This window comes from Pagrus pagrus (assembly GCF_965226575.1).
Source record: "Pagrus pagrus genome assembly, chromosome: 5".
Classification (NCBI taxonomy): Eukaryota; Metazoa; Chordata; class Actinopteri; order Spariformes; family Sparidae; genus Pagrus; species Pagrus pagrus.
The window spans coordinates 26,638,211-26,662,613 of NC_140189.1; the positions used below are offsets into that span (position 1 = coordinate 26,638,211).

At 42.1% G+C, this 24,403-nt stretch overlaps 1 protein-coding gene and 1 pseudogene across 2 annotated transcripts; one reads left to right on the forward strand and one right to left on the reverse strand.

Annotated features, from left to right (window-relative positions):
• Nucleotides 1-322: 322 nt before the first annotated feature.
• Nucleotides 323-8,683, reverse strand: LOC311257231 (zinc finger protein ubi-d4-like; annotated as a pseudogene). The gene is made up of 11 exons (XR_014624888.1): nucleotides 8,572-8,683; nucleotides 6,764-6,924; nucleotides 6,461-6,568; nucleotides 6,067-6,260; nucleotides 5,390-5,482; nucleotides 4,256-4,340; nucleotides 3,693-3,827; nucleotides 2,935-3,066; nucleotides 2,613-2,725; nucleotides 2,248-2,329; nucleotides 323-1,960 (listed from the first exon to the last, which is right to left on the reverse strand). The product of XR_014624888.1 is annotated as a zinc finger protein ubi-d4-like (transcript).
• Nucleotides 8,684-13,418: 4,735 nt separating this feature from the next.
• On the forward strand, nucleotides 13,419-17,669 carry LOC311256976 (high-affinity choline transporter 1-like; the record flags this gene model as incomplete). Its single annotated transcript, XM_084352391.1, has 8 exons — nucleotides 13,419-13,602; nucleotides 14,380-14,493; nucleotides 14,862-15,017; nucleotides 15,678-15,826; nucleotides 15,936-16,079; nucleotides 16,601-16,754; nucleotides 16,831-17,048; nucleotides 17,130-17,669. 8 exons carry the CDS (start codon nucleotides 13,419-13,421, stop codon nucleotides 17,664-17,666), a joined length of 1,656 nt encoding a protein of 551 aa, XP_084208517.1. The 3' UTR covers nucleotides 17,667-17,669.
• Nucleotides 17,670-24,403: the final 6,734 nt, after the last annotated feature.

Below are 24,403 nucleotides of genomic sequence, written 5' to 3' on the forward strand. Positions count from 1 at the left end.
TCATAAGATAAGAAATTCAAACACGTCATTTAGAGGAATGCTGCGACGCCATTTTGCTGTGAGGCTCCAGAAATGTTTTGTGAACTATGAAACGTCACCCAACGTCCCATCAGCATGAGGGTGAGTAGATAATGACTGAATGTTCATTTTTGTTTTAACATATCCTTTAAGACTTGCTTAAAGGTATTGCGGACAGAAATAACCAACATAAGCAACACGGTATTTAAACTCTAAAGACATCTGCAGACAGACGACTATCAGCTGATCCAAATATATATATAACAAACAATAACTCTATATTTAAAGCAATTACACGGACACGTAATTCAAAGTGATTTTTATTTCAGTCAGGCTAAATCGGCTTCGATACCAAAGAAATGTAAAAATAAAAATAGTACAACAAAGTACATCATTTTACAAATACTCATAATGGAGGTCTGACATATCAGAATAATCAAATAAATCCAAACATGTCACAGTCATAACAAAAATAGAAAAAGTCGATACAGTACATAGAATGCATTAGTAGCTATATACTTGAAGTGTTTGCTATACCATAGACTTTACAAAATTCTACTAGAAAAAACTCCCAGTACCAATGGAATATCAGGTAATATAAAATGTAAAAAATAAAAAAAAAATACAAACAATAAAACAAATGGAGAAAAAAAACAAAAAAACACTTGTGATGTGAGTGTGTGTGTGCATTCATACAGGTGCAATCTGCATGCAAATCTGCCTCAGTGTGACAAATGATAAAAGCAGCTACAGTTTGTAAATGAGTCTGTGTGTCGTCGCCATGACAGCGGCTGTTTAATAACGACTCGTTAAGGATGACGTCACTAAAAAGCTAGCACAAAACATCTTTGAGAAAGACGATGCACCTTTAGGATTACTAGTTCGGTGGACTTACAGCAGTCAGTTTCCCCGATGAGAACAGCGTTATCCGACTTATCAAAAGTCAGGAGTGTCTGATGGAGAAACGTTGTACACCAGCATTATACTAAAATGTTTCGTCTCACAAGCCCAAATTACAGTATGTGCTCAGCTGTATAGTGTTTGGTTTAAGTAACAGAATCAGCAATCGTAAAGGAGAAAGGCCCAAGATGTTGTGCTAACACCTTAACGAGGCGAAGTTTCACTGTCTTTGTCCCACTGATTTAAAATGAAACAAAGATGCTTTTTACGTGATAATGATAAGCCACATGGGTCATTGTTGTGTGTATTTTCATATGATGGTGGACCTTGGCACTGACCGGCTCCCCTCAGGGAAACCTCTTGAAAAGATTAACGCTCCAATCAGACAAAAGTACACAGACAAATGCCACTACAAAAGTCCACTAGTAACCAGAACAATAACAATAGTAATAATAATAATAACAATATTCCTCGACCGTATACGTGGTGAAATTTTCTTTCTCCCACACCCGGGGAGCAAAAATAGATAATTTGGCAGAAAAGAAACTGTGTTGTCTCGACAGTCCACACTGTGTCTTTGAGTGTGAAAGGTTGCAGATAATTAGCTGTGATGCTAATCCATTTTTGCTCCTGGGAGCTCCCATGGAGACAGCAGTCGCTATGGTTACTGCATGCTCTCTGTCTCTGTATCTAGTGTGTGTAACAGTCCAGGAGAGAGTGTGTGTCTACACTGTATATACGCACAATATGTATGTGTTTGACGGCAGGCCTCAGGGTGGTAGTGATAGTTTGATCCCCACACTGACGCTGTAGATATTAAGACTTCTAAAGCTGATCTGCGATCTGGCTCAGCTACATCTGGACAGAGCGTGGAGCTCCGGACTGAGAGGAGGTCTGACGTTTTCCATCGGGGGTGGGGTCCCGGTACTGAGGGGGCAGGAGTTGGTGATATGATGTCACTCAGGGGCGGAGCTCTGGTTCTGCTGGTATATGGAGGCTTTATCCTTCAGCAGAGCCAGGCACAGGTGACAGCTCCAGCTCCCTGTGGAAAAAAAAACACAGTGAGGCACGGCAAAAGAGAAACGGCTGTAAAGATTCATCATCAGCTGGTTGAGCATCACTGTGATCACTGTGATGCAATATTCATCAGCTTTGTCTGTGTTTGAGCACCAAGCATCAATGACAATCAATATATATTTGGCATGCTGAGGCGCATTGTGAACCGGCCCATAACCCGGTACAAAGTGATGACATCAGGGATGTCTAACAACATGCACACGTCCTTTGGGTCTGTTAACTTCTGCAGGGAACTATCTGGTGTCAACTTACCCTCTGGTGGTTCAGTCATGGGGGGACTTAGACAGTACATGTGGTAGCCTCGGTCGCAGTCATCACAGAACAGCAGCTGGTCCTACAGAAACACAACATCATGTTCAGTCCTGTTTTTTGTCAGCTCAAACTCTGAGAAAAGTCTTCATAAGCTGAGGACTCACACTAACAGAAAAAGCTGTCATCAAGGTATCATGTACTCAAAAAACAAAATATCCTAAATGCTTGAATGACAATGAATGTAGTTCACAACAGACCATTCATCATTTGGTTTCACAAGCTGCTGTGAAATCAAACTCATCTTAAAGGAGAGTGGGCGGAAACATAGAGGACACATAAATTGGGAATATCATAAAGAGGCTCACATCATTCTCTGAGGTGCCACAAACGTTGCAGCACTTGCACTCGATGCACTGCCAGCGGTAGGTCTTCACTGCAGCCATCATCACTGGTGTGAACTGCAGGCATGTTGGGTGGCCTGCAGGGAGAAGAGGACATGTGAGAAGCTTTGGATTTCTCCCTTGGATACATGTTGCTGGCATCAAATTCAGAATAAGCTTATATTAAACATTTAATTTATTGTCTTTGTATCGAGAAAGAATTAGCAAATTATCAACACCTTTTTTAATTATTTTTTTCACGGACAGGGCTTAGTGAATGGTCAAAAGAGTCCTGACAGGTTCATACCTGAGCGTCCACAGTCTGAGCAGGACACCAGCTCTTCTGACTGGCCAGTCTTCTGGTTTAAGGTAGAGTCTCCCAGACAGAAGTCGCAGTAATCGTTGGGCAGTGCCAACCCATTGGGACCCTTCTTAGTTGCTGAGCAAGAGAATTAGCAAAGAAACCATTCAGTGCACACTAGAACTGTCACTTTAAAATGAATCATCAAGAAAGATGAGTTAATGAAAATGGCAAAACTGAAGAGCTGTTGTTTGTCTAAGTGCTGTATGATACAGTTTATAAATCATATTTTAAATCCACATTTTTACAAACCTGTTCATGACACATCAGCCAACAACACCTTGTCAAAATCATGATCCAAACTAATGAATGAGTGACAACTGACAAAACGCACTAGTTGAATGTATTTGCTAACACGATGTCGCGTGCACAAAAGAAAATGCGATGGATATGTTGGGGGGAAAAAAAAGATGGATGATATGCTGAACAAAAAAAAAAATGAAAAAAAGCCAGGAATCCCAACTGTGCAAGCATGTTTCAGTTAGGAACATTGAGTCTAGTCCCAAATTCGGGATTCAAAAACATCATGAAAATAAAAAATAAAAATAAAAAATGAAAATAGCAGGACACAAAAAAAAGAAAGAGAGAGAGACATCCCTTGTACAAACACACACATGCTACATGGCATGCAACCAAACCTCCTTCCTCTCTTTCTCTCTCTCTCTTTCCCTCTGTCTCTCTCTCAGCACTAGAGAGTGACTCACTCTTCTGCTCCTCAGGCTGGCGAGGAGTGGGTGGTGCCTCGATCTCCTCGCGGTCCTCGCCCTCCTCCTCGGCCAGGTGGGAGTGTGTATAGTGGTAGCTCAGGCCAGGACGGTTCTTGTAGCGCTTCCCACAGACTGACACACACACACACGGTCATACAAAAGTGTTACAGTGATGGCGGCTAATTCGAACTACCGTCCAAAAAGGCCCACAACTGGCTTTATTACTTTTGAAAAACGTATTTTCACATGGTTAATTTTTGACTGACGCGCGAGAAGCAAAACCATACAGCGGAGGTGAGCATTTGCACAGTGAGCGATGGCCAGCGGGAAGTTACAGAGCACACACGGAGTGGCATGTCAGGAAAAAAAACAAAAAACAACGAATCCAGACGGGTTATTTCTCCAATTTCTATGCGGCCAAACTTTAGTTCCAGATGGGGTCTTTCAGATCACGCCATGCATGGCAGATGGGTTGTTTTTGTCTTTCAGAGGGAAAAAGCAAAAGCCTCTCTTGCTGACATGCATGGCACACAGACCTTGCAAAGGAAGCATCTACTTACTGTCGCAGGCGTACGGCTTGTCCCGCTCCTCCAGCGCTGCAGCTGCAGCCTCCTGTTTTTTCTTGCCATTCTTGTCACTGCGACCCTACAGAACAAATATTTTCATTTCTCTTCTTTTTATAACACTTTAAATTCAACAACGAAAGAAACAAAAGAACTGAAAGGCGTAGTACTGAAACGGAAAGAGGGACAAAAGTTAAAGTGGAATCTGACAACTTTTCCGGCCCTTGTGTTTACAGGTGATATTATTCTTGCCGTGCGGTTGCAAAAAAAACTGGATCATTTTCCTTGAGTAACAACTATCAACAACACAGGGCAAAACATGACTTTATTCAATCGTTTAGTCTATAATGGAGATATGAAAGCTGTGAAACCAGAAATCGTGCCACGCTGCCAGCTTGACTGACTCACCAGTCAGCCGTCATTTTGTGCCCACTGTCAGACAAGAATGTATTGCGAAATCGAGGAATACAAGGAACCAATAGGCGATAATGGTGTCACTTTTACCATTACAACATTTACTTCATAATAACACCTTAAAGTAAAGAACTTGTCTATTGCCAGTTTAACGTAGGAAACAAAATACAGATTTAAACAGCATCTTTACCCTGAAAGTAACAACATGTAGTCAGTTGTGCTCTGAAATGAGAGTCTCAAGATTGAGATTAAAACTATTGTAACTACAGGAGGAATTGTAACTGCCACTCAACTCATCAGTTATCATCACTTTTCTACAACGTTTCTACAACAACTGGTGAATTAAAACATCTCTGAATCACAACAGCCAATGAAACTGACCACGACCATACTAACAGGTATACGCTGACTCTACTGTGGTATTTTCTAGCCCGATCAATGCTCAGTTTTGGGGACAATACAAATATTAGGGAGTAAAAAAGTGTTTTATCGACAGATCTGCCAATATGTGTGCATTTTTTGCAACGATCCTTCAAACATGGTTATCATACACTTGTGACAAAGATACGTAACAAAGGCAAAATATTTTGTATTTTAACAGTAAACTTCGGCATATGGATATTGGATAAGATATACGCCAATACTGATATATCGGTCGGGTGTCTAGTTTTTTCATCCCATCACACTGATCCCAGTGCAAACTGACATGGTGCTCACCTTGGACTTGCTCTTGCCTCGTCTCTTGGGGGTCTCGTCCTCAAAGTCTTCGTCATCCAGGTCGTCCAAGTAGTCATCGTGGTCCAGGACTCTCTGCAGTGACATGGTCTGGATTAGGTCTCACTGTACTGAATATATGATCTGTTACTGTCTTCTGAGCCAGCAATTAAATTTGATGGTTGGTATGAACTTGGCTGGTTTAACTGGTGCTTAATGACCCTGTGACTTGTGTATTTAAGACTATCATTCTTTGCTTCCTCCACTCAAACTACAGAAAAAAATACTACTAATGATACCAACCTTTCTGTATTTGGCATCACAACTGGACAGATTTGACCTTCACAAAGTTTTGTGAAATTGCCTGTAAAATTCATAATATTTGACTGGCAGAATTACAACAGCTGTGGCAATTTGATATTGTTAATTGTTTGTTGTCAGTCAAACCTCTTAATTTAAAAAACATAGGGGCAGTCTGCCAGTGGATGCGTGATTTGGCTCTGCAGCTTTGAGCTGTTTCGACCATCCAGAGATTCAAAACAGATCAGAAAAGACTGGCAGAGGAAATCTGTCCTGCCTTGGAAACCACAACCACTGACTTAGAGAAATGCCTTTTATCAGTAGATGTCACACTGCTCTACATGTCAGCTGCATTGGTACAAAACAAGAGAGAGCCAGACCTTGCGGATACGCCCAGAGGACGTGTGAGTGGTCGTTGAGGTGGCAGGAGGCTCCACAGTTGCCGGATCGTCCTCAGGGCGGACGTCCGTTACTCCACTCCTCCTGTCGAGGGGCTCCCCCTTCAGCAGGGCCTCCAGACTGCTGCCATCCACCGCTCCGCATGCATCTCGCTTCAGACCCAGTTCCAAATCTGCTACACACATGAACAAAAAACAGTTATGCATGTACTGACATGACATGAACAGAGCAACAGACAGACCCAGTTCTTACCTTAAATATCAACAGACTAAATACATTAACAAGCTTTTACTGGTAAAGTTCTACCAGTGAATGAGACCAAACCCTTAAACCCTATTTATGATGGTAATAAAGTTGTTCCACCTGGAGCGATACCTGCTTTCAGAGGGGGGAAAGCTAAGCGGGGGTCCTCAGGAGGATGGGAACGCCGTTTCTTCCTCCAGCGACGGGCTGGGTAGGTGTATAACTGCCCTGGAGCTACACCTGAAAGGACACAGAAAAATCAAAATAAGCAGCAAGTTTTGGTGTGATCTTTGGCACTTATACATCTGAAAATGAATAAATGGCCCTTTTCATATCTCTCAAGTTATATTTTTTAGCTTTTCTTAATATTTAAATTCGAGTTTGCATAGTATTTTTTTGAATAATATTGTTTATCCGTCATCACTGATTATATACCTGCACTCCGGTGTCTCTTCTCCATCCAGATGTAACAGTTGGACTGGGCCACACCAGTCTGAGAGTCGAGGAAAGGCATGAGGATGCTGCGCTCAGCACACAAACGAGCGTTGTAACTGTGGCACTGCTCCATGGCATCTCTGTAATACTGCTCTCCCAGCCTGAAATGTGAAAGGTGGACACATGACAAGTCAAATTACACAGATTACAAAAGACTAATAATTACGACTGCCAGATGAATATTGCAAATTAAACAGAGTAAAACGTACTACAAGGAAGTTTTAACTGATTATGAAACAAGCCTCAATTTATTACTGATGCCTAAACAGGACCACAATAAGATTGACTGGACTTTTCTGTATAATTATTATAGTTTTTCAGTAGCAGCTTTAATAAACAATATATTAAGCTTTTGGCGTAAGGTTAAGTAGAAGGGTTAGGGTCACACTAATCCACGCTCTATTACCTTATTTTTTTCTCTTAAAACGGACTTGTGGTGTTGAAGTTGTTGGACACATTTTATTTCTATTTTCGTCTCACGAGCATTTAATTGTGTTTATTTAAGAAGACAAAACAAAAACATTGGATACAAAGATAACAATCCATTAATTTTGAGCAACAAAGGTGATTCTTGACCTTGCAAATAGCAGATTGAATAATTGGTTCACTGGTTTAATTACTGGTGTTTTCTGGAGCTCTCGACTGCATCTTCACTTTTTTTATTGTCAATAAAGGAATTGTTACCAAGGTATGTACTAAGATGGACATTTTACAGTTTAAACAATAAACTTTTAAGTGCTTATGCCTCTTTGTTGTCTTTCTTTCAGCCACTTTCTTGTTAACCATTTACAAACATATACTCAGATACCTATATATGTGCCATATGCTATTATAATCAGCCATTTTACATTAGCCTTGCCATATTATCACTTGGGCTCTATTAACATGTTTAATGGAAGTAAAAGTTCACATTAAAATAAATCAGATTTTCACATTAAGACACGTGGCTGGTCACAGTAACTAAAGCTCTGCAATTAAATGATGACTTGATTTACTGCTACTTTGTTGGCATACTGCACCGTTCTCACACAGTGTAATTCCTAATTCCCACCGTTTTGTGATTTCTTAACATTATTTAAATTGCAGTGCGGCAGCCATCTTCGCTGTAACATGGATAATTACTATGATACACATGTGTGTCCTTCTCGCAGATACAGTGTTTATTCTAGGCTTCACCCTTCACCAATTTGTCGCATTGTTCTACAAGACTGCACACAAGACTGTTGCTGTGACTGTACGATCTCTATCGTTTATTTAAAGGGCACACACAACCCAGGCTCACTTCATTGTGAAGCCCAACACCAACAGTATCGATGGAGGGGAGTCAGAACAAAAGGTTGATTGTTCGCAAGCAGCTCGTCACAACAAAGCACCCGCCAAGCTGACAGGTTACTGTGAAAATTAACTCTATCCTTCATCTACAAGCGGATGGCTAGCAACAGTTTGGATAAATTGTGTGTAACACCACTTTAAACACCACCCAGAGCAGCTAAGTTAGGAAGGAGCAGCAGCTAAAATACAGCTCCACAATGGGTTCGCCTCATTTATATTTCCCCACAGCTAACAAGCTAACCTTAGCTCAGTGGATAACGTTATTCTCTTGGGACAAATATTGTATTCAGGATTAAGGATGCGATGTTTACAGTTTTCAGCCCTCTGTAGTCACGTCACAATTAATCAATTACGGTATACACTCGTCTCCGTATGGCTACGGGTTTTACTCTTAAGAGAAATAAAGATAAACTTACACTTTCACAACACTGTCGACGGCCGCCGCCATGTTTGCTTATTGCGGTTGTGTGAAGTGCCACTGCGCCTGCGCACACACGTTAGTAACCGTTGCTGCCTCCCAGGGTGAAAAACAGGAAGTGCACGTTGAGCAGCTACTACGTGATCCTCGTTGGATCAATGCAGCACATACTAAAGCACCTTTTTAATGTAGTAACATTCACATTTCAAACAACAGAAACGATATGTTACTAATTCAACTTCCCCACACACCTTCCAACCCCTCTTTCACAGACACATACTGAGTTCCAACTAAATTTGCATTATTATATTTTTCCTGTAATGTGAGTTTCAGTGGTGTAGTTTGTAAAACCCGGAAATAGGTTAGCATTTTTGCACATCCGGTTTCCTCGGTCTCAAAGTCAATGAGTTATTTAAATTGGTTTTCGGTTAAATGCCTGAAATAAGTGTAAATCCCAAGTTGCATCATGATACGATATTATTTTGATTCTTTGGGCAATCATACGATATTTGCCGGTATCACAAACAATTCGATTCAATACAGGGGCCTGTGATCGATATGAGATGATATCATATGCCCATTTAACACAATCAGTTACATTTATATCACACTAAAATATGATTTGACAATTTTATTACTGAACTCTTTAGTGGAAATATTATTTTATCAATGGTTCCAGACATTTAAATGGAAAACAATCTGTTGTTTTCATTAAGGACATAGGCTACAACATGATTGGTTGCAGCTGAAGAAAACTGAAAACACCCAAACTGGAGCTATAAGTTTTTAAACTAACCTAGCAATGATTTCATACTTAGACTTAGACTTAGACAGTGTGCAACAAGTGAACACAGAACAAAATTTTGTTTCAGAGGCTCAGCATAGCATTAAAATAAGAAAGTATATCAAAAAAATACCACAATAAGAATAATAAATATCAAAAACAGAAACATACTGAAAGTGCAAATTATTGAAAGTGACTTTGTTGAGTTAGGTAGTGCAAATACTTTGAGGAAACAAGGTATCCAGAATAAACGACAATTGTCACTTAGAGTTCAGTAGTCTGATGACATGGGGGGAAAAAGCTGTTACAGAGCCTTGTGGTCCTGCACCGAATGCTGCAGAACCTCTTTCCAGAGACCAGCACGGAAAACAGTCCATGGTGAGGGTGGGAGGAGTCTCTGATAATATTCCCAGCTCAGGACATTCAGCACTTGGGAGCAATGTCCTGAATGGAGGGGAGAGAAGTCCCAATGATCTCATCCGCTGTCCTCACCACTCTCCTCACTTTCCTCCAATCAGAGGCTTTGCAGCTTCCAGACCACATGGAGATGCAGCTGGTCAGGATGCTCTCCATGGTGCTCCTGTAGAATGTAGTGAGGATGGGCGGGGGCAGGAGGGCTCTCCTCATCCTTCGCAGGAAGTGCAGACGCTGCTGTGCCTTCTTGACCAGTGCCGCAGTGTTCACAGACCAGGTGATGTGCACCCCCAGGAACTTGGTGCTGCTGACCACCTCCACAGCCGTGTGGTTGATGAGAAGTGGAGTGTGGCTGGGCTGTTTCTTCCTGAAGTCGACAATGATCTCTTTGGTTTTGTCCACGTTCAGCATCAAGTTGTTTTTGCTACACCAGCCCACCAGCTGCTCCACCTCCTCCCTACAAGCCAGGTTGTGGTCATCCCTGATGAGGCCAACCACTGTTCGTCCACAGACTTCTCAATGTGGTTGGTGGTAGCCCTTGGGATGCCTTGGGAAGTCTAGCAGCCAGTTGCACAGGGGGGTGCTGAAGTCCAGGGGTCCCAGTTTGTCTACCAGATGCTGTGGTATGATGGTATTAAACGCTTAACTGAAGTCCAGGTACAGCATCAAACATGAGTGTTTTTCTCCTCCAGGTGTGCAAGGCTCAAGTGGAGAGCGGTGGAGATGGCATCCTCAGTGGAGCGGTTTGGCCGGTAGGCAAACTGGAAGTGGTCAAACATGGCAGGGATTCTAGAGGTGATGTGCTCCTTAACAAGCCTTTCAAAGTACTTCATCATAATAGGAGTGAGTGCGATGGGCCGGTAGTCATTGAGTGATGTGATTTGAGGTTTCTTTGGCACCGGGATGATGGAGGCAGTTTTGAAACATGATGGGACTTTGGCTTGATCCAGTGAGAACTTGCAACATTACCTGAGTATTTCCGTGTTGTTCTACAGTTACTTTATTCTGACTCCAGGAGGCAACCGTCATTCCGACATACCGCCATTCCAACATTAGGCTCTAATTGTCGGAATGGCAACACTTAAACCTTTCATTAAACGTCCCGTCACATTTTTTGCCTCCTATGGTCGGAATGTTGGTATTTATTTCTTTTTTAAACGTGTTGCCATTCCGACACATCTTTTAAAAGGGTTAAGGTTAGGGTTAGGGTTACAGGTTGCGGGTTAGGATTAGCCTTGTCGGAATGCCGGGACGAAACTTTGTCGGAATGGCGGGACGTTCGCATGTCGGAATAGTGGTACGTCGGAATGGTGACATGTTGTAATGGCGGTCTGTCGGAATAGCAGCATGTAACCTGAAACTCCACCAGCATTAAGTAGGCTACATTAGGTTTTTACTTTTACTTTTTATAACAACCATAGTTACCAACATTACTTTGCAATTAAGATCTTAAACATATATGAAAAGAATATAAAATACAGTTTTATAGTACATTAATTTACCCAGCAGGAGAAATACATAGCCTACTTTCACCAGCTAACTGTCAATGGTTTTCAACCTCACGAGATTGGAGTTACATGATTGACAGGTGGGTGACAGGTGTACTTTTTTGGTTGAACATTCCTTCTGTCTCCATGATTTCATCTCCATGAAACTTGTGAACTCCAACTTCTTAACTGTGTGTCTAGCTGCGTGCCACCTTCAGAGGCTGTGACACCACAAGTAGCTTGTATCGGAAAGGGAAGACATCTGCTTTTATAAAGCTAAAGACCTGTCATGGTGATTTACAAGAAATGTCAGCCTGGAGGAGGCATTTTCTGTGGTAAGAAAATCTACCCTCATCCCAGCCTGGATGAGCTGAGTTATATTTTGACATTCACAAGTGGATGTCCAACTGAGAGCTGCAACATGTTTTGAGAGCAATGTATCAGACAGCAGCGTCTTCCACAGGCACTTCCTTAAAATACCATTGGAGAAGTCTGAACAGTTAGGGAGGACAGATTGATAGACTGGTTCCCTATAAACCTCACTTTCACTATGCTAGTTAGCCGGCCAACCAAGCTAAATCTTTCCAGCAAAAATTTAGTTTGCATTACGGCACAGAGGAAGCACATCTGCCATTGCGCAACCAAAACAAGAAAAGGCATTGTTGTCCCTGGTCGCTATCCCCAGGTGACAGTGGAGCAACTTGAATAACCGCGGAAACTCACAGTGCAAAGGAGATAACCAAGCCAATGGAGGAGGCAAATAAGGTGAAGAGGCAGGCATTCACTCTGTGGAGAGCACCAGTCTTGTTTCAAAGTCTGTTCCCTTGCTGCTATGTGGTTTTTCTTTCTGCTGGGTCATGAGACGGTTCAAAACTGGCATTGTTTCTACCAGATCAACAATACCCCTGTCAGACTGCACAAAAAAACAAAAGTAATGTAAGTGCAAAGTAATTGCACATTTTTGGCAGAAGGTCCTATGTGGTCAAATAACCCTAAACATGGGTAAAACACATTGGTGCTGTTTACTGAAGACAGGCATGACTTGGATTATCATTCAAACGGTCACAAATGCTGCAAGAAATAAAGTGGCCGGGGAGGGATCTCAAATACTAACTCTCCTGAAAAGATACAGCATTTGGATTAAAAGCTATAGTTCACACTGTGGGTGAAATAATGATTAGCCTAATGGTTGTGTTAAAGCCACTAGTATCAAAAAAGAGGCCATGGCAGATGCCAATGAATGCCACTAGTACTTCTCTTATCTCACTATAAGCTAAGTGAGGAAATCACGGAAGTCTTTCACTCCCACAACAAAAAGTTGGGCACAGACCTACAAGCATACCTATAATACCACGACATAAACACACACCCACATATATACACCCACATACATTTCTGTCTTTCTCATTGCAGCTGATGACAAAGGCTTGGTGGTTTGGGTGAGTGGTTGAATCTTTGGGGGGTTGTGCATGGGTTTTAGGGCGTCTTGGTGAACCCTAAGAGCTTTGACGGTCGCCTGGCTGACGCCCTGGTGGCCATTTGTTGGGGCAGTTGGGGACTGGAGGGTCCTGGTGTCCTGTGGCCTCACACAAAACTCTTTGGGGCACTGTCAGGTTGCGCTGGGGTGGCATGGGTTGTCAGGTTTTGTGTAGACTTGTGGTGTCAATGCCGGCATGTTGAATCCTCTGAGATTCATGTGCATTTTTCAGGGACTCGGCGTTTCACTCAGATTATCGAGCTGGTGTTATCGTATAAAGTGTGGAGGGTGATTTTGTGTTTGGGGGAAAGGTGTTTTGACTGGTTGTCTCAGACTTTTTGACCCTACTGCATGTTTTTTATTAATTAGTGTTTTGTCTGTTTTTTTGTTGTTTTTTTTAAAATACAAATTATACCTTCATTTTAAAATGTTTTTTACTGTATTTATTGTGTGGAGCACTTTATGTTGCCTTTGTTGAATGAAAGGTGCTATACAATTAATGTCTAATTGATTGATTGATTGATCACAATTAAATTCAAATAAATAAATGTAAAAAGGATTTAATTACTAGATTGACTCCTGATGTTTGTTGTTTTGTTTGTTTTTCTCTCCTCACTGAAATCTGTTCCTGTTTGTTTTAACATGCAATAAATGCAGACAGACAGTCATTCAGTCAGTGCACGATGAGTCTTAACGTCCCAGGACTGATATCGATGGTGTTCTTCTACCTGCTGGTGCTTGGCACCGGCATCTGGGCCTCCATGAAGTCCAGGCGGGTGAGGAAGAGCAGCCAGGCAGACCAGACAGAGGTCAGTCTGCTGGGCAACAGAGGGATCAGCCTTGCGGTGGGAGTCTTCACCACAACAGGTGAGTGTGTGATGGAGGTAGTTAAAACTAGGGCTGTCATTCAATTGAAATATTAAATTATATATATCCACAACGTTACGGCTGCATCGCTTCCTGATTTTTCAAACTACTGGTTGGGGCCGAGGGTCATAACGTGCGTTAATTGCTGTTAAGAGGAATTTGTGTTAACGCATTATTAACAGCCCTAGTGTGTAAAGCACATGAAAGAGAAGTAGAATAACTAGTTTTGGGTTGCACCCTTGAATACCACTGTGAGGCAAATCAAACTGTAATTATATACATTGGAGTTTATGAAGTCTCACAAAGGTTTTATTTAATGTCAAGCTGTCACACCATTGAGCAAAACCAGTTGGTGAAAAAACTTTATATATTTCTATATGTAACCTTTATCTTTCACCCCTTTAGTACCTTTTTGATGTGTTTCTCCTTTCTTTAAAGATGGACCTCTCCCAATAATATAATAATAATAATAATAATTTTCAGGTTAATAATTTTTTACAGCGCTGCAGCACTATATCCCCCCTCTATCTCCTCAAGACCCCTCCTCCTGTCTCCTCTGATTGCTCAGCTCACACATGCCAGACCCAGGACCGTGAACAACAACAGATTAGTTGTGTTTACTGATTTCTTACTTTCCAAACTAGCTGCGAGACATTTAAAATGTGTGACTTGACGACATAGTGTGCACAAGAACCTATAACACACTGAAGGAAAGAAAACAAACGAAAAAGCGTGTGTGTGGTTGTTTACTCACGTGCATATGCATGCTTCCTACAGCTACATGGGTTGGAGGGGGCTTCATCGTTGGTGTGACAGAGGTGGTGTACAATCCAACCATGGGACTGACCTGGGCTGTTATACCATTAGCAAGTGCTCTGTCTTTAGTGGCTGGTAAGATATTGTATATTTCTCAGTCAATGTGATGTCACAGCTGGACAACATATCAACATATCAATATCAATATTAGTGTCTGTGTGTGGTCTGTGAAATAACAAAAGAGAATAATCATTAACATTATGACTACATTAACACACTTACTGCTATCATGCTGCTTAACAGAGTGATGTAGGGATGACATGTTTTTCGTAGGCTAACCTGGAAATTAGCAGCGTCCTTGTTCCCTCCACGAGAAACCGATGAGATTTTTGTGTTGGATTTTGGATTACTGCAGAAAATAAGCTCTGTGGCAAATACAAGTTTGATACTTTATGATACGTGCAGTGCCACAGATCTGTCTCCCTTTGTGTGATTCGATTAAGGTGGGCTCTTCTTCGCCAAGACGATGAGAGACAAAAAATATGTGACGATGATGGACCCCTTCCAGATCAAGTATGGAAATTTGATAAGTGGAGTTCTGTCTATGGCGCTGCTGATATCTGACGTAATCTGGGTCACAGCAACTCTTATTGGTTTAGGTAAGTGACACTGATTCAGGTTTTCTCACATTCTTTTTCCATTTGCCATAAAACATTCTGTACCTTCTCTCATTGTTTATCTTTAGCAACGTGATAATTATATATAATTACCATCAACTTGTTATTCGTTTGCTGGAAGGTGTTAATAGGGGCGTGCCTGTCACGTGCAGTCTTGCTATGCACCGGTGTATTCTCAGGAAAGAAACAAGCATCTTGTATTCGGGACTGAATAATCTTTCCAGGAAAGTTACCTGGTGACACGCTAAAGCACTTTTTAGTATCTTCATGTCATGACAGGATAAGAACAATTTGTTCTGCTGTGAACCTCCTGTCACCTGTCCATAGGTTTACTGTGAGGGGAGACTCGACAGCTGTTGAATTTATCAACTTGTTAGTCTGAAAAACTTAGTAGTATTTTACATCCCAGTTTTACACACTGAAACTTAAAATATAACAATATATTACAATACAACAAGAAAAGTTGAGAAGAACTATAACTTTAACAGGTCAGCAATAATCAACTATGACTATAATCTGTTTTTAACTGAACTGAAGATTTAACAATCCGGATATGCACAGTGGATATTTAAAAAGAATAAGGAATTAGTCTGATATTGTTAGATGTATTAAATTTGTACATGTGTCGGTGTGACCTCATAGGTGCAACTATGAGTGTGATCCTGGATCTGCCCTACACTCTTTGTATTTGGATCTCTGCTGCTGTAGCCATCTTCTACACGCTGATGGGAGGCCTCTACTCTGTGGCCTACACAGACGTCATACAGCTGACCCTCATATTCATTAGTTTGGTGAGTTCTTCACTCATATCGAAATTAATTTCTTCCACAGCGGAGAAATATCCAGCGAATATGTACATTTCAAAATGTGTATGTCAGTGGCTCATTGTCTTTTCTGCAGTGGTTATGTGTCCCCTTCATCCTGATGAACCCCCATTCAGCTGACATCACCAAGACCGCTTTCAACTTCACCTACCAGGCCCCCTGGGTTGGTTCAGTGGATGAAGACAGAGCGTGGATGTGGATTGATAATATCTTATTATTGGTAAGGACTACACTCAGTAAGTTTGTAATGTTGCTTGTTTTGTATACGTGCAGACACTGAGGACTAGTGAAGGAATCTGCAGTAGGTTGCCATGTGACGTGGAAAAACTTGTACTTCTGGTTAATCACACATTCAGCTGGAGGATATAATGGTATAGCATTCATGCATTGACACAGTCGTACCAAAAATACCGTTCAAAGTTGGCTCAGCACCAAGAGAGAGCAGCAGTGGTTGCTCTCAACTGGTTTTGTGGGGTGCATCAGGGTCACTTTTTTGGACCCATTTTATTTTCATGCTCCCCGTAGGCCACTTGATCCGCCATTTTGGTTGTGCATTTTCTCACTGTAATGTGGCTGACTGAAAGCAGTAACATGATAGATCTGTGGGGGTTGCTCATACAGCACATTACCAACAATCATTATTTTAATCACAAATAATGCATTTTTTCAATGTAATTAGAATTTGTTTACGTTAATGATATTAACAGACTCAAAGAAACATTCCTTTCTCTTCCTTTCCAGTCTCTAGGTAATCTGGGATATCAGACCTTCCACCAGAGGATCCTGTCAGCTTCTTCGTCATTTACAGCCAGGATCACCTGCTTTATTGCAGCTCCCCTCGTCCTCATACTTGGAGTCGCACCTGTCCTGATTGGAGCCGTCGCGGCATCAACAGGTACAGCGATAGAATTAAAAAGAAAAACTAGTGAGACCACATTATTCATCTCACAGTTTTACATTTTTGGCATCAGATTGGAACATGACCACATACGGATCCCCGTCCCCATACGAGCGTGGTGAGGCCAGTCAGGTTCTGCCCATTGCTCTGCAGCACTTCACACCAAACTACATCTCCATCATCGGTATTGGAGCAGTAGCTGCTGCCGTGATGTCATCTACAGACTCTGCTCTATTGTCATCTGCCTCCATCTTCACATCCAACATCTATAAGAACATCCTGAGGACCAAGGTAAGAGGAGACCAGAGGAGAAGAACAGAATCATGGTTATTTATTTTGTGTTTTGCTTCAATGTTTTTTTCTCCCCTGCAGGCATCAGATCGAGAGCTCCAGTGGGTGATCCGTGCCACCGTGGTGTTGGTGGGCTTGGCTGGCACATCGCTCACCTTCTTACAGAACAGCATCATGGTTTTCTGGATCCTGGGCTCAGATATAACCTACACCATCATGTTCCCTCAACTCGTCTGCGTCCTCTTCTGTAACATCTCCAATGGCTACGGCTCCATCATGGGCTTGTTGGTCGCAGTGCTGTTGAGAGTGCTGAGAGGTGAGCCATTGATAGGGTTGCCAGTCATTCTCCACTTCCCAGGTTGCACCCTTGAGGATGGTGTATATGTCCAGCGCTCTCCTGTGAGGACAATCTGCATGTTGTCCAACCTTGTTGCCACTTTGATGTTCTCCTACCTGGCTTCACTGCTCTTCAATAAAGGACTGATTCCTGAGAGGTGGGACGTATTTAAAGTGAAAACCAAAAAACCGACATCCAACTCGGTACCATTAAGAGACGAGGAGAAACCTGAAGTTCAGAATGAGACTGAATTCATGTTGACCACAAATCTGCAGGACTAAAAGAGAAATGGTTGAGTGAGATGTCTTGTGGGGAGCTACATTATCATGTCTCTGTTTTTGTGTGCTGTGTGCTGTACTCAGGCACGTGCACACATAGGGCCCAAGGGGTGCTTGAGCCCCTGCCCTTTTTGCCTCGTATTAAAAAGTGGCCTTTTTGTTGTGTTTTTTTTTTATGAATAAATAAACTCCTGTTGTGCATAGGGATGTAAAAAAAAAAAACGGTGGTACAAAAACGCCACGTTAATCTATCGTACACAGTTCCTTGTAATACGGTGTTGTGTGTGTGTTAAGCCTAAAGCCGCTTCTCTGTCCGCTGCGGCTCCGCTCAGTCAGAGAGAGAGAGAGAGAGGAGGAACCCAAATGACCTATTAGGACGGCTTGAATATGTCCAAGCCCTGAAAGAATACAGAAAACTCCTTCGTGTGAAAAAAATGCATCATATGGAGGGAGAACTCAACAAAGTTGAAAAAGCCATAAATGACAACACCTTTTGGAAATTATGGAAAAACATCAACAGAAACCCACGTACAGAGACCAACCCCTTTAAAAAATGGCAAAATCTGGAAAGATTACTTTGATGACCTCTATAAAAATCAAGAGTGTCACGGTCTGAGTCATAACCAAATTTTAACGATAGACAAACTGAAAGAACTAGGAAGGACAGTGAAGGACAACCAATGTGCCCTTGACTACCCCATCACCATTAAAGAAAGAGTTTGTTTAACAGAGAAAGGTCCATGGTCATGCTTTCTTAATGATACAATTCTAAATAAATAGTTAAACGGAACATCGTTGTATGTCTTCACTCAAACAAACGAACACGCTGACATGAGGAAGTCAAGCAGCCAGTTGCACGGGGGGCGTGAAGTCCAGGGGTCCCAGTTTGTCTACCAGATGCTGTGGAATGATGGTATTAAACGCTGAACTGAAGTCCAGGAACAGCATCAAACATGAGTGTTTTTCTCCTCCAGGTGTGCAAGGCTCAAGTGAAGAGCGGTGGAGATGGCATCCTCAGTGGAGCGGTTTGGCCGGTAGGCAAACTGGAAGGGGTCAAATGTGGCAGGGAGTCTAGAGGTGATGTGCTCCTTTACCAGCCTTTCAAAGCACTTCATCATAATAGGACTGAGTGCGATGGGCCGGTAGTCATTGAGTAATGTGATTTGAGGTTTCTTTGGCAGCGGGATGATGGAGGCAGTTTTGAAACATGATGGGACATGATGGGACACATTCCCTGAGCCTCCCTGTTGTCAGGGCCTGGGGCCTTCCATGATTTGACCTTAGCACCTCAGCTATGTCAACGCAGAGTGCCTTTTCATCCTGGTGGGGAACAGTTTTCACAGCGGGAGTGTTGTCCAGTGCTGAACCTCCCAAAAGAAGTTAGGTAATCCCTCAGTTAACTTATGTGAAGTAGGCTAGGCTACCCTTGATAAGCTCATCTCTTTCGCAAGAGACTCAGATTCACCAAGAGGCAGACAGACAGACTGACAGACTGACAGACTGACCGACCAACAAGCAGACACACAGAAAGACAGAGAGGAGACACTTTCACTCACACAGACAGCCGACAGGTAAGTACAGACACTGTATATTCATTTAGTCTTTTTTTTTTTTCTTCAGTTTAAAAACTATTCAGTTTAAGTAACATTACTGTGTGAGGTAGCCAACTTGTAACATTACCTGAGTATTTCCGTGTTGTTCTACAGTTACTTTATTCTGAAACTCCACCAACATTAAGTAGGCTACATTAGGTTTTTACTTTTACTTTTTATGACAGCTATAGTTACCAACATTACTTTGCAATTAAGATCTTAAACATATATGAAAAGAATATAAAATACAGTTTTATAGTACATCAATTTACCCAGCAGGATTAATACATAGCCTACTTTCACCAGCTAACTGTCAATGGTTTTCAACCTCACGAGATTGGAGTTACATGATTGACAGGTGGATGACAGGTGTACTTTTATGGTTGAACATTCCTTTTTTCCTTCCGTCTCCATGATTTCGTCTCCATGAAACTTGTGAACTCCAACTTCTTAACTGTGTGTCTAGCTGCGTGCCACCTTCACAGGCTGTGACACCACAAGTAGCTTGTATGGGAAAGGGAAAACATCTGCTTTTATAAAGCTAAAGATCCGTCATGCTGATTTACAAGAAATGTCAAGCTTTGGGTTAACTGACAGCCTGGAGGAGGCATTTTCTGTGGCAAGAAAATCTACCCTCATCCCAGCCTGGATGAGCTAAGTTATATTTTGGCATTCACAAGTGGATGTCCAACTGATATATACCATTGGAGAAGTCTGAACAGTTAGGGAGGACAGATTGATAGACTGGTTCCCTATAAACCTCACCTTCACTATGCTAGTTAGCCGGCCAACCAAGCTAAATCTTTCCAGCAAAAATTAAGTTTGCATTACGGCACAGAGGAAGCACATCTGCCATTGCGCAACCAAAACAAGAAAAGGCATTGTTGTCCCTGGTCGCTATCCCCAGGTGACAGTGGAGCAACTTGAATAACCGCGGAAACTCACAGTGCAAAGGAGATAACCAAGCCAATGGAGGAGGCAAATAAGGTGAAGAGGCAGGCATTCACTCTGTGGAGAGCACCAGTCTTGTTTCAAAGTCTGTTCCCTTGCTGCTATGTGGTTTTTCTTTCTGCTGGGTCATGAGACGGTTCAAAACTGGCATTGTTTCTACCAGATCAACAATACCCCTCTCAGACTGCACAAAAAAAGCCCCAACAGCACCCGCTGACGTGTCTTCAATGTGCATGTGTATCACCTGCATTCACTCATGGATAAAATGACTCTGCAGTAGTCACAGGTATTTATCGGCTCTGGTTTCGATCGGTTTCATTATGAAAACACAGTGCGAGAAGTTCAGGCCGCTAGCACTGTAACACTTTTAAATCTGTACCTGTTCAAACATCATTCAGCCAGCGCTAAGTTTGAAAGAGAGCATAAAGTAAAAGATATTTAAGAAGTACACCTTCGATCGACACCGTGCTCTCAACAAAGATGTGAAAGACACAAGATGTCTCACTCATTCTTAAGAAAAAATATGTATCTGATTAATACATTTTTTATATTAAGACTTTTTAAAACACGTTGCTATGTTTTCTGGATGTAGGACGTGGATCTCAAATCGGGTTTCTCATGTTTTTTAGGTTTTTTTTGCTAGCGGTCGCCTTGTTGCTAATGCTGTGTCTGTGACAGCCGCAAAGTAATACAACGAGGGGTAAAGTTGGAAAGTTGTCCATTTCCGCTTCCACTTAGTAATTGCACATTTTTGGCAGAAGGTCCTATGTGGTCAAATAACCCTAAACATGGGTAAAACACATTGGTGCTGTTTACTGAAGACAGGCATGACTTGGATTATCATTCAAACGGTCACAAATGCTGCAACAAATAATGTGGCCGGGGAGGGATCTCAAATACTAACTCTCCTGAAAAGATACAGCATTTGGATTAAAAGCTATAGTTCACACTGTGGGTGAAATAATGATTAGCCTAATGGTTGTGTTAAAGCCACTAGTATCAAAAAAGAGGCCATGGCAGATGCCAATGAATGCCACTAGTACTTCTCTTATCTCACTATAAGCTAAGTGAGGAAATCAGGGAAGTCTTTCACTCCCACAACAAAAAGTTGGTCACATACAGTACAGACCAAAAGTTTGGACACACCTTCTCATTCAAAGAGTTTTCTTTATTTTCATGACTATGAAAATTGTAGATTCACACTGAAGGCATCAAAACTATGAATTAACACATGTGGAATTATATACTTAACAAAAAAGTGTGAAACAACTGAAAATATGTCTTATATTCTAGGTTCTTCAAAGTAGCCACCTTTTGCTTTGATTACTGCTTCGCACACTCTTGGCATTCTCTTGATGAGCTTCAAGAGGTAGTCACCTGAAATGGTCTTCCAACAGTCTTGAAGGAGTTCCCAGAGATGCTTAGCACTTGTTGGTCCTTTTGCCTTCACTCTGCGGTCCAGCTCACCCCAAACCATCTCGATTGGGTTCAGGTCCGGTGGAGGCCAGGTCATCTGGCGCAGCACCCCATCACTCTCCTTCTTGGTCAAATAGCCCTTACACAGCCTGGAGGTGTGTTTGGGGTCATTGTCCTGTTGAAAAATAAATGATGATCCAACTTGCCGCTGCAAGATGCTGTGGTAGCCATGCTGGTTCAGTATGCCTTCAATTTTGAATAAATCCCCAACAGTGTCACCAGCAAAGCACCCCCACACCATCACACCTCCTCCTCCATGCTTCACGGTGGGAACCAGGCATGTAGAGTCCATCCGTTCACCTTTTCTGCGTCGCACAAAGACACGGTGGTTGGAACCAAAGATCTCAAATTTGGACTCATCAGACCAAAGCACAGATTTCCACTGGTCTGATGTCCATTCCTTGTGTTCTTTAGCCCAAACAAGTCTCTTCTGCTTGTTGCCTGTCCTTAGCAGTGGTTTCCTAGCAGCTATTCTACCATGAAGGCCTGATTCACACAGTCTCCTCTTAACAGTTGTTCTAGAGATGTGTCTGCTGCTAGAACTCTGTGTGGCATTGACCTGGTCTCTAATCTGAGCTGCTGTTAACCTGCGATTTCTGAGGCTGGTGACTCGGATGAACTTATCCTCCGCAGCAGAGGTGACTCTTGGTCTTCCTTTCCTGGGGCGGTCCTCATGTGAGCCAGTTTCTTTGTAGTGCTTGATGGTTTTTGCGACTGCACTTGGGGACACTTTCAAAGTTTTCTCAATTTTTCGGACTGACTGACCTTCATTTCTTAAAGTAATGATGGCCACTCGTTTTTCTTTACTTAGCTGCTTTTTTCTTGCCATAATACAAATTCTAACAGTCTATTCAGTAGGACTATCAGCTGTGTATCCACCTGACTTCTGCACAACACAACTGATGGTCCCAACCCCATTTATAAGGCAAGAAATCCCACTTATTAAACCTGACAGGGCACACCTGTGAAGTGAAAACCATTTCAGGTGACTACCTCTTGAAGCTCATCAAGAGAATGCAGAGTGTGTGCAAAGCAGTAATCAGAGCAAAAGGTGGCTACTTTGAAGAAACTAGAATATAAGGCGTATTTTCAGTTGTTTTACACTTTTTTGTTAAGTACATATTTCCACATGTGTTAATTCATAGTTTTGATGCCTTCAGTGTGAATCTACAATGTCAATAGTCATGAAAAGAAAGGAAACTCATTGAATGAGAAGGTGTGTCCAAACTTTTGGTCTGTACTGTACATACAAGCATACCTATAATACCACGACATAAACACACACCCACATACATTTCTGTCTTTCTCATTGCAGCTGATGACAAAGGCTTGGTGGTTTGGGTGGTCCATCAGTTCACACTTAACCAGTGGGCCAGCCGCGATCAGCCAATGAGATACGATGTGACAGACAGACCTGTCAGATGAGTTTACTCCTCACAGTCAGTCCAGCACACCCACATACATTTCTGTCTTTCTCATTGCAACTAATGACACAGGCTCGGTGGTTTGGGTGAGTGGTTGAATCTTTGGGGGGTTGTGCGTGGGTTTTAGGGCGTCTTGGTGAACCCTAAGATCTTTGACGGTCGCCTGGCTGACGCCCTGGTGGCCATTTGTTGGGGCAGTTGGGGACTGGAGGGTCCTGGTGTCCTGTGGCCTCATGCAAAACTCTTTGGGGCACTGTCAGGTTGCGCTGGGGTGGCATGGGTTGTCAGGTTTTGTGTAGACTTGTGGTGTCAATTATCAATTAGTGTTTTGTCTGTTTTTTTTGTTTTTTTATATATAAATTATACCTTCATGTTTTTTACTGTATCTATTGTGTGGAGCACTTTATGTTGCCTTTGTTGAATGAAAGGTGCTATACAATTAATGTCTAATTGATTGATTGATTGATCACAATTAAATTCAAATAAATAAATGTAAAAAAGGTTTAATTACTAGATTGACTCCTGATGTTTGTTGTTTTGTTTTTCTCTCCTCACTGAAATCTGGTCCTGCTTGTTTTAACATGCAATAAATGCAGACAGACAGTCATTCAGTCAGTGCACGATGAGCCTGAACGTCCCAGGACTGATATCGATGGTGTTCTTCTACCTGCTGGTGCTTGGCACCGGCATCTGGGCCTCCATGAAGTCCAGGCGGTTGAGGAAGAGCAGCCAGGCAGACCAGACAGAGGTCAGTCTGCTGGGCAACAGAGGGATCAGCCTTGCGGTGGGAGTCTTCACCATGACAGGTGAGTGTGTGATGGAGGTAGTTAAAACTAGGGCTGTCATTCAATTTAAATATGTTATCGCTATTAATTGCATGATTGTCCATAGTTAACTCACGATTAATTGCAAATTGATGGCACATATTTTATCTGTTCTAAATGTACCTTAAAGGGATAGAGTGGACATATATGCTTGCTTTATGCAAATATATGTTTATTATTATTGCAACAATCCAAAACAACGACAAATACTTTCCAGAATATTCTCCAGAATAACATCAAAGCATAACATGGTAAACTCAAGCCCAACAAGCAACAACAGATGGGCATACTGACCTGAATGTAACATTCCTTAGTAATACTAACACAATGTAGTGTCCAACTTTACACTTGTAAAGGTTACCTAAATAATGTTAATCAGCCACCCATTTAGCTATCGCTGTTGAAAGTTTATCGCATGAAGAGTTGTCCAGGCGTCTCCATTGCAAACTATACAGCGTGGTCTGCCTTTGGCG